This window comes from Nicotiana attenuata, chromosome 8, assembly GCF_001879085.1.
Source record: "Nicotiana attenuata strain UT chromosome 8, NIATTr2, whole genome shotgun sequence".
NCBI lineage: Eukaryota > Viridiplantae > Streptophyta > Magnoliopsida > Solanales > Solanaceae > Nicotiana > Nicotiana attenuata.
In genome coordinates, this window is record NC_031996.1 from 41,773,084 (window position 1) to 41,784,438 (window position 11,355).

The 11,355-nt window shown below is 36.0% G+C and overlaps 1 protein-coding gene across 3 annotated transcripts; it reads right to left on the reverse strand.

Moving 5' to 3' along the window:
• On the reverse strand, positions 1,127 to 9,832 carry LOC109231332 (putative pentatricopeptide repeat-containing protein At1g13630). 3 transcript variants are annotated; one of them, XM_019396964.1, is made up of 7 exons: positions 9,363 to 9,832; positions 5,663 to 8,022; positions 5,459 to 5,550; positions 3,897 to 4,081; positions 2,694 to 3,107; positions 1,456 to 2,031; positions 1,127 to 1,360 (listed from the first exon to the last, which is right to left on the reverse strand). In XM_019396964.1, exons 1-2 carry the CDS (start codon positions 9,799 to 9,801, stop codon positions 6,038 to 6,040), a joined length of 2,424 nt encoding a protein of 807 aa, XP_019252509.1. In that variant the 5' UTR covers positions 9,802 to 9,832; the 3' UTR covers positions 1,127 to 1,360; positions 1,456 to 2,031; positions 2,694 to 3,107; positions 3,897 to 4,081; positions 5,459 to 5,550; positions 5,663 to 6,037. The 3 variants fall into 3 exon arrangements, with proteins under 3 accessions (XP_019252509.1, XP_019252510.1, XP_019252511.1); XM_019396965.1 differs by having other exon boundaries at positions 5,659 to 8,022; XM_019396966.1 differs by lacking the exon at positions 2,694 to 3,107.

Sequence of the window (11,355 nt, forward strand, 5' to 3'; positions counted from 1 at the left end):
CACTAAGCATGAGAGCATAGGCAGACTCTTCTCCTATGATATTATACCGTTCATCTATAGTAGAAAAAGGAGAAATGGACGAAATAAAAGAAATGGTTGTTCAAAATGCTTCTAATTGTGCATAGGCTCACATGAAGTAGTTTTTCTGGGGCAACTCAGAATTCTCCGGAAGTAATTAACTCGGCATAAACAAACAGTACAATAAACAGTAGATGCTTTACTTGTTTGAATGGTTGTTACTAAATGCATTACATCGTATTGTTACTTTAAATACGATGATTTAATTGTTACTTAAATTTTATTGTATCATATAGTTTAATCCGTCATTATGAAATAATAAAAAGTGTCATTTTATGTAACGATCGACTTAGTGCGATCGCACCGTTACCTTAATTTTCCCTCTCATCTTGCCCTACCTTACTATTGAATAATTATAATTTTATCATTTACCATATGTTATATAATAATTCTACCTCGTACCTTATTTTTCTTTGTAATATTGCAAATTTATTCTTCATATTATTGGTGTGTGATATCATGAAACGACGGAAAATAATACAATCTATCCAAATATTGTATGCACCAAAACAATATAATATAATATAATACATTATAATACGATATATTATGAAACGTTATTTAACAACGATCCAAACAATCTGTTAATAGTCTCAAGCAACTTAAATCAGGTCCTAACACCAATTGAAAGACCATATATTAAGGAGTAGGATACAACTGCTTCTGAAACCGTATAAAGATTTAGTACATTTTTATAACCACTATTGAAAGGCAAACTTTATATGCCAAACCACTTTTGGTCCCACAGACAATCTCATTCAGTTTTCTTGAGGTTATAAATGGAATTAAGTCATTAACTCATCAACAATCAAAATCAGCTGCATGATTCAAAAATCTGCAACAAGTATGCATATCGGCATCAATCTACAAACGGACGAGCACCGAAGAGACATCAAATACACATTCCAATTGTCAGCACCGCGACATATTATAATGATATTTTATGTAATTCTGCATTACCATATTAAGAGTTTCCATTGGGAGCTAATATACTAGAAACATGAACACTATAAAGCTTTGATGGTAGAGTCGGAAGGGCCAAACAGAATGAAGGTGACAAACCAACAAGACTATGGTCTTGCAAATCCAACTATAAGTTAACATTTCAATTAGGAGTAACATTCTTTTAGAGCATAAAAAGGATGGACTCCTAAAGAATTCAGCTCATTATCATGAATCATAGTTCTAGAGTACATGCAAGTAAGAAATGGCTTACCAATCAGAATCAGAAGCTAGATTACTGTTGCTGCCAATTGGACAATTCAATTATCGTTGACTTTACCTGTGGCCAAGAAATAAATAATAAGCATGTACTGAGGAAAGAAACGATGACAATGACTTGAACAACCAAGACAAAATGCAGGTAATATTGCATACATTTAGAAGCGTTACACATGCACCAGGGCCACTGATAACTGAGGAAGAATTCTAACAACGAATTGCAGGCAAGTGTGCCCCGATCCACCTCTATATGCTAGACTTGTTGCCAATGCTACTGTATTGAATGACTCTGTTGAACTCTAGTGATTCTTGATATGATATATCACTGGAAAGCACATAAAGCCGCCCATAAAAAAAACACAAATGGCGCGGGCCTGGGAGCTTGCAACTTTCTGAAGCCTTTCATCCATTCCCTAGTATGAATATCATAAACTTTGTCTTCCAAAGGGTAAATTAGTTCATCCTGATCATGCTGCTCATTACCAACAAAGTACTTTAAAGTCACAGGAAGTAATCCCACTTTTCAGGGGAAAAAAAGGCTGGCCATCTGCTCGTAGGACAAAACATAGTACAGACAGCAATTGTCACAAGCAAAGGCATATACAGTGATGTCTTCATTTTCTTTAAAAGAGATTAGTGCGGATGACCAATTCTTGTAATCAAGAGGCAATTCCTCAACAGGCAATTCCTCAAATGTCTCACTCTCTGTCTCTATTCTCTTTTCTCTACTTCCTACAACAACAATTTTCATATCATTCACCATAGAATCGAAAATAGAAAGATTGAATGGGCGTGAAGGAAGAAAGAAACTCCATATTTAATCTAGAACAAGGTTTAAGGAAATAGCGTCTATCAATTACTACTAGTTTTAGCGAACATCAGAAGACAATACAGAAACATGTTCCTATTCCATTGAGCGTGTCTATTCCAGAATTATTTTTCTAGTGACAATCAGAAATACAACACCGAAACACGTTTGGTATAACACATATGTTCACTCAAATTCAGAAGAAACAAACAGAGAAATAAGTGCGAGAGCAAACGGAACAGAAGCCGCTACAAAAACGGGTGAGGGAGAGATTTACAGTCTTCAGAAGGGTGAGACTGTGAGCTGTGAGAAAGAGACAGTTATTATCAATTTAAGCAATTTCTCTTATCCCAGACAGTTTTATCAATTACAGAGTTTTCAACTCCCTATTAATGATCTTCTTTTTTTATGTGCATGTTTCTATGAATAAATTAAGAAGAACTTTATAAACCTAGGTTGCTTCTTAGCCACATGAAGCACAGAGTATAAGCACATAGACAGATTCTTTCTCTTATGTTTTTCTATGTTTATATAGAAGAAAAAGAGAGATGGACGAAGTAAAAGAAGTGGAAATTACAAATTATACCTGTTGCAATAAGAAAGAGGATAATCACTTTTGGAGTAGTTTCCCGACATCTTTTGGCTTGTCAGTCTGATTTTGTGTGATGCAATAGATATATGCAAGTGCTCATGCAATTTATAGTGCAATGACTATAGGTAATCACGGATCTGCCGGAATTGCTTATGAGTTATGACAGTCAAATCCAGCCAGCATTGCCTATTAATGAAGAATGCCTAACATCTCCTTCTCCGCTGGCTTTATCATTGATAGCTCTTGGGAGAAGCCATCTTTTTAAGGAGATAACATGATTTATATGTCTGGACATTCGCCTATATGATTAAAATAAAATGATAAAACAATGATCCACGATAATTTATTTCATAAAGATTGTGTTAAGCAGCGATCTGGAGGAGCCTTTGCTAGATCCTTGTTCTTTTTCTGCAAAATCCAAGAGAGCCCACTGGTTTGAAATCAGATACTTTTACGATAAGCGCAATACAAAATCAGGAAGTTGGCAAAGATCTTTTGAGGTCAATGCTCCAGGTAGATGGTAAGAAGTCTTGTGGGCATTTGAGAAAACCAACATATACAAGTTTAGCAAACTTACGGGCTATGGGACAAACTCGATTACTCGACTAATGAGATATCTCTACCCTTTATGTTTTTTCTGCATAAAAGCTTAGCTTTTATTTGGTCATTTTATTAAGCAGTGCTATTTAGGCATACTCAAAAAGTTTTTCAGCAACAACGCAACTGTTGAGCATAGATGACTTATAGAGAGGTTAACAATAGCTTCACAGAGAACTAATAACAGCAGAGACTTTCCAAATTCAATAAGCATCAGGAGAGGAAAACCAGTGGAAATGGAAAAGAGAAGAAAATTTCAGAATTGCAAGTAGTAGTTTGTCTTTCTTCCTTGGTCTGTATAGACATTGACTGCCATCTTAAGTACAATAATCATGCCAAGCATTTATCAACAGCCATTGCCGATTGACGATATATTGGAAATATCCTACCAGCATATGACCCTTTGGCTAGTGTGCATTATTATGCCAGGCTGCCGCAAGGGGGGCTTGTTTACGTCTGTTCTTTATATAGCTTATATCACCAAGAAAAATGCAAGTTTTCTAAAAAGAAGATAATATGAGACAGCCTTAAGGTAGAGCTAGAAATACATGACACACAATTTATATCGTAAACACAAGAGCAATTTTAGCTAGTGTTGACCTTCAACTCAGATGATGCCATTAGTTGGCTCCTTGACAACTTGGGCAGACCGAAATGAGCTGCTAGTCTGAGCAGCTCCAATGAACTAGATCCATAACAGCTGCTGCAGTCATACAACTGGTATGCCCCTATTGGCTGCTGAAGACTAGATTCCCAAGGACAGCTGGCCCCATAATCTATTATATCTGCAAGACATCATTGAAGAGAGAATAAGATAGATCACAATTTATTTGGAAGAGAAACCACATCTTATTACAAAAATCTCCCCTGCCCCCTACTCTTTTGCCCGAGACAGAAGTGAAAAGGAGATTCCAAAATAATAGTGAATAAAAATCCTGGAGCAGTGATCTGTTTTCCTTATTTCATTTATCATTGGGCCAGGGAAGGGAGAAGTTAGACATATCTATAACAGCATGGGCGTCCAACAAATCATTACCCTCTAGATAGGAAAAATTAGAAGTTAAGATAATTACGATAAAAGCATGCTTCTCTTCCAAGCCAAATGATAATACTTGACAAATTGCTATTGCAATATCTCTGTATTCTCCATTTTAGGCGAGGAACGGATGCAAAATTCCAAAAGTACTTAAGTTTCTCTTTTCTCTTACTTAACAAAAATAACTTAGAAGCTTTATCACAATGAATCTAATACTTCAAGAACTCTAATGCTTAAGTTTTGTTTAGAATTCTATAAGATTGAATGATGAAATTCCCATGAAATATGAGATGCAATCCTCACACCGTGAAGACAGTGAAATTTAACAAGTTTGACTCTTTGAGTCCGCTGTGATTATGACACAGCAATCAGTCCAAGTAGGTATAAGACAACAAATTTTTGAAGCCAAGCAATTTGCATAAAAGGAAACCATTATTGCGGAGATTAAAAATCAAATGAAACAATTTTGAATCTAACACACTCAAAAGATAATACAATTTTAAGTTAGTACCCAAAATCATAAGGATTTTCATAGCTGAGCCTCGCCTTCAGTAAGGCCTCATATGCAGAATGAGTTTTAATAGTTTTAACTGATTAATAGGATTTGTTATGCTTTAATTGAACTTTGCTTTTAAAGAATCATTTCACCAGGCAAATGATGCTCAACAATGATATAATTAAGTAAAAGAAATGAATGATTATGCAATAACTATAAGAACAAAGTGGGTTAACAGGTACTACCTCAGAGGACACTTGAGAAATATGATAAGAAATTTCAGGCAAATAAATATAGAAAAATAAACAGGAAATCTACTAAGGAGCACATATGTGCTGGCAAATGGAACAATTACTGTCAAATGAAGAAAAATGCATTTAGGGTGAGTTAAAGAAAATGGAGAGCACTTAAGACTTGAAAAGGGACGTTAAACAAAGACAAGCAGTACTAGTAAGTCAGACCTACAATTAAGCGAAGAATTCATAATACAAAAAGGTTAAAGGTCACAAAACAAGATAGATTTAGATTCCAATAAGTAGGGAGCACCATTTTTTCGACAAGTCCACTAAAAAGGATTCAATACCAAAACCAAAAAAGGATAGAAGAAGAGAAATACAGAAGAAACTTTACCTGTTTTAACTTTTCTTACAGATGCTAAATCTCTTTGTCTTTTCTCCATACAAAGATGATGCTGATCAGAGGACATAGTCTCCCTACCATTCCTGCAGATATACGAGTTAAGGAGTGACAATTTCCCCAAAGGTCCAAACCAGTAGATAGCACATAAAGGCCTTCTAAGCACCTTAGTTTGCGAGTTAATTAGAACTTACATACCAGCTTTCTGTTTTGTAAGTGATGCTATATGCATAAACATGACCCGACCCCTTTGTCTAGCATATATCTTCACTTGCTAACATGAAGTCAGCAGAGAATACAGAATCCATACTGTTCTCAGTGCATTACTAGTCATTAGCTTCTCATATGACCTGATCTATAAGTTCACATAACGGAATAGTTAGTGCAACTTACAAACCTTTTCTACCAAATTTCTCTTTAAGCCAGGTATGGGATCGAATATTTGAATAAGCCCACATTCCTTATAAAATCAAGGAATAGCTTGCTGAACTTTTCTGGTAACACCTCATGAAACAAGAAGCTCATATGTTGCAGCAGAGCATGGTAATCATCCTGAATTGGTGTCGCGTACACTTAACCACAATTAGAAGCAGTATCAAACCCACACTTAATTTTCAAAGAGAACAGCTGGAACACAGAATTGTGATCACCACTACGACGGAAACTGTTAAGCATAACAGAATACATTTGTAAATCAACAGATATACCATGCGACAACATCATATGCAGAAAATCCTTCACATCATCCAGTAAGTTTCGTTTTTTATAAGGACCATATAGTAAGTTTCTTTTGCACAACCTATTAATTACAGCACTATAATCTCTAATGGAGATTTCAAAGCCCTTCTCGATCATCTTTTTGAACAGACCCACCGCCTTATTCACATCACCTTTTGCACAATGTGCTTTTATAAGAATGGTGTAATCACATTTCATCAGGCCAACATCACGATCTTCGAGAGAAGAAAATAGTTTCTCAGCATACTTTAGGTCTCCGTGTACACATAAACCATTAAGGAGAATGTTGTATGTGACACGACTTGGCAGAAGATTGTTGTCTATCATCTCATCATGTAATCGGATAGCACCTTTCATATCTCGAGCTTTGCAGAAACTTTGGATAATGGTGTTGTACGAAACTTCATCAGGCCAAGGACCTGTCGTTAACATATTCTTTAGTATCCGAACAGACTCATGCATCTGACTTGTTTTGCCGTGGCATTTCATTATCACTGTGCGAGTAACATGAGTTGGTTCCATGCCCCTTGCTTTCATTTCCGCTTGCAACTCTAAGATGGTTTGAATATTTCCTTCCTCACTATAGGCATCCATAAGAGTTGTGTACGTGACCTCTGTTGGTATCAACCCTTGTGCAACAATAGTGTCAAACAACTTCCTTGCATCATCTAGCTTTCTGGCTTTGCAGAACCCATATAATAAGGAGTTGAATGTGACTATGCTTGGCATTATTCCTTTCTCTTTTATTAGTTCGTATACCTGAAGAGCTTCACCAATGTCACCACATTTTGCATATCCGTCAATCATAATATTACCCAAAAGAACATCATCCATTAAGTCACAGTTTATTAAAGCATCAAAAAAAGCTCTCGCCTCACACATGTACCCTTTCTCACAGAAGCTTTTGAGAATAGATCTATGAGCAACAATATTTGGAAGAATTCTCTTATAGCACATATCTTTGTACAGTTGAAAAGCCAACTCTACCAATCCTTTCTTACAAAGGCCTTGTATGAGAATCGAGTACATGACAGTATCTGGTTTATGACCGCTGTTCTCCTCTCTCAACATAATACCCTCATCAACATTAACTGCCTTGCAATATCCACAGATCAACAATTTAAAAGTGACAATATCAGGATTTAAGCCTTTATGAAGCATTTCATTAATTAATGTCCAGACACCACTTGTCATACCAAGCAAACAAAATCCTTTGGCAAGGACGTTATAAGTCACCACATTAGGCTCTAAACCGTGTTTCTCCATATCACCTTTGAACTCCAAGGCTTCTTCCATTGCACCCGCCATGCTTAAACCATGAATAAGAATATTGTAACTATATACATTGAGATGCAATCCATACTTAAACATCATACAAAAGAATGACTTTGCAACATCTATGTAACCCATTTTACAGGAACTTGACATAAGAGTATTGAAAGACACAACACAAGGCCCAAACTCTCTACATTCAGTCCCTCGAAGAAACTCAACAGCTTCTTGCATCGAGAACTGTTTGCATAGGCCATCTATAAGAATGGAATTAGTATACTCACTCGGGTTTATCCCACTGGCTTTGATGTCATCGTAGACATCCCGGACGATATCAGTGTCCCTCAACTTATACAACAAATTATTATATAAAATTATCGAAGCCCGGATATTGAAATCTTTCATCTTTGCAAAAACAAAGAGAGCATCGAGAACCATCTGACATCGGGAATAAGCAGAAGCCAGCATATCCCAGACAACATGATTTGAATCCCATTTCTGAAAGCGACTCGAAAGCAGCTCACTTAGCAAAGAAGCTGAACCCAAGCCTGATGGAAATCAAAACAAATCTATATAAACAGCAAAAAACGAGCAAAGTAAGAAGTACTCCCTCTATCTCAATTTATGTGGCACATTTCCATTTTAGTCTGTCCTAAACTTTTCTATATTTAGAAATAATTTAACTTTAAAATTCTCATTCCATTTTAGTCTGTCCTAAACTTTTCTATATTTAGAAATAATTTAACTTTAAAATTCTCATTTTACCCTTAATGAGATGATTCGCCACACAGATATCTATGCTTGTTTCTAAACCACAAATTTCAAAAGTCTCTTTTATTCTTAAGTTTCGTACTCAGTCAACATATATCGCACAAAATGGCAGGGAGGGACTAACTACTTACAAAGGCTGACCCGTTGCTATGCTTAATTATTTTTTTTTATAACCGTGGTGTCTGGGCCACCTTGCGCACCTCGACTAATTCAACGGGATACATGCCACGTCCCACCAGCAACAGGTACCAGGCAACTCTATCCACCAAGCCTTGGATAGATGGGAAGAAATCACCTAGTATTTTTTGCCTCCGCTGGGATTTGAACCTGAGACCTCATGGTTCTCACCCACTTCATTGACCACTAGGCCACACCTGGGAGCTCAATAATTTAACTTCAAAGTTCCTAATTTACCCTTCTTCTTTTTTTGATGACCGAGAAATCCGTTTGGGACCGATCCTTTGGACCAACCGCAGTCTTCCAAACTCGATGGATAATGGGCCCGCCCCTCTACCCCTCTCCACTTAAATACCAAGCTTTGCTTTGTATGGTGTGGGGGCTTGAACCTGTGACCTAAGATACAAATGCACCACCCTTTGCCACTTGAGCTAGGCCCTGGGGGCCGTTCCTAATTTACCCTTAATGAGATTATTAATAGTCATACAAATATTTCACAAGTCTTTCTCTCTTTTTAACTCGGTGCTCATTCACGCAACATCACAGAAAAAGGGACGGAGGGAGCAACTACTTAAGACTGATACCTTTCTGTATTTAGAAATATTTTAGCTTTAAATTCCTATTTTACCATTAATGAGATGATTTTTTTTTATAACGAAGGTGTGGTGTCCGGCCAGCTTGCGCTCATCTCGACTATTCCACAAAATACCTAACTTCCCACCAGCACAAGAACTGGGTAACTCTGTCCACCAAAGCCTTAATGAGATGATAATAGCCACAAAATTACCTTTGACTTATTTTAAACTAGTTTCACTTTCTTTCTTAAAACATGTGATCGCTCAAACAACATCACATAAATTGGGACAGAGTGAGTAACTTCTTACATTATACTTATTAAAAAAAAAACTTTATTAATGACATAACAATGAACAAAATTTACCTTCTTCTTGAACCAAATTTTGCAAATGAAACTTCAAAGCTCTAAACCGCTGTTTTTTAGCCAAAACATGAGCAACAACAATGTGTGAAACTCTCGAATGCTTAAACCCATAATCATTTCTCAACAAGAAAAAGAACTCAAGGGCAGATTCAGAATTCTCAACACTCAGTTTCTCAACAATGTCTTCTATTTCTAATTCATTCAGGTCAAAGATTAAATTTTTAATACATGGGTCGCCTTTTAAAAGCTTCGCAGAGCCTTTAGTGCAATAAGTTTGGAAAAAATTGAGGATTTTTGAAAATGCAGTTCTCGTTGTGGTGGTTGGTGGTGGTTCAGGGTGGTCGACGGCGAGCGCGGCGGCGGAGAAAGAGGATTTAAGGAGCAGGAAGGAGTAGGGTAATTGAGGTTTAAGGGGATATTTGAGGATTAATCGAAGCATTAGGGAAAATGGAAATGGGAGATTTACAGGGTTTTGGGTTTTAGAGATATAAACAAAAGTAGAATTATTGGCTGTAAAAGAGACAATGGAAACGGTGCCGTATTCGTCGAATTTGTTTTTCGTTTTTAATTTTTTCCTTGAATGTAGAAGCAGTTTGAAAAGTCGGCAATTAGAAGTATATTTTAGGGGTCGTTTGGTTGGAAAGAAACTATCTCAGAATTAATTATTCTGAGATTAGTTATTTCATCTTTTCATGAGGATAAAAATATTATAATTTCGGAATAATTAATTCTGATATTAATTATATCGCACTTTTCTACCAACCAAATATTAGATAAACTTTTCTTAAATTTAATCACGAGATTAATTATTCCTTATCTTTTATACCAAACGAATCCTTAATTAGTTGTTTACAATTTCATGGAGGAATAAAATCTCAAGAAAATATTATTCCTTCAGTTTCAAAAAGAATCATTTCCGTTCGAAATATCTATGTTTAATACATTTTGTTTTTATTTGAATTCCAACACTTATTTCTTAATTTTTAGTGTAATAAAAGTTAAGTGCGTATTTAGAAACAAAATAAAAGAGTTGTAAATGTTAACTTTGTTATTGTATTGGGGAAATTTTATTTATATATATAAAGGTGACGTGTCAAGACACATGGATTGGTCAAATGGTCAAAGAATCATGATTAGTCACGAGTCAGGGATTACAACAAATACGAGCAAAGAAGGATGAAGAGGCACGAGACAACAGTTAAATAACACGGCGCCCGTACCTATTTAAGTCATTTATATCCGAGAATCAAAAGGAATGAATCTGGCCATATAAAAGAGTGTAGATGCGACATTTAATGGGCATTAAATACTGAATACGTTAGAGAATATATTTTCTATGTAATGATTGTGTAACGGAGCATTTAATTTCTTTAATCACTCATAATAGCCTCATTATAATTAGAATAAAACGGATATCTCTAAAACTAGCTATAAAAAGGAGATATACAATCAGTTGTAGACACGAAACATTGGGGAATAATATATTGATTTATTTTCTCTTGATTAATCATTTTGCTCTCTTTAATTACTTCTTTTCTCTACATTTTCTTGATTATTAGTAACCTGAGTTCTTCTAAGTTCTAGCTTTGACTAAAATTCCATTTTTTGGTTAAACAAATTGGTTCCATTACCGGAAATCTGATAATCAGTTATATCTTAACTCGAGTCTCTTTGTTGCGTCAACTATGTCGAACAACAATGACAACATCCAAGGAAACCAAGGAAACCAGACAAACCAACAACTTCAAGGAGATCTGCGAGATAATAATGCATTAGTTCCTTCTCCACAAGGTTCTCCACGACGATCTCGTGAAGGAACTCCTGAGGGATCTCACACAGATGGACAAGTTCAATTTGAAAATGCTGAAGCTATGGATGAAGCTTTACAAAAACTTATCGCTACTCAAGTCAACAAGCCTTTACAAGCTTTTGTTAGTCAACTACCTGCTGCTCCGCCCACACCTACTCCAAATAACAATACTATGGAGAATCC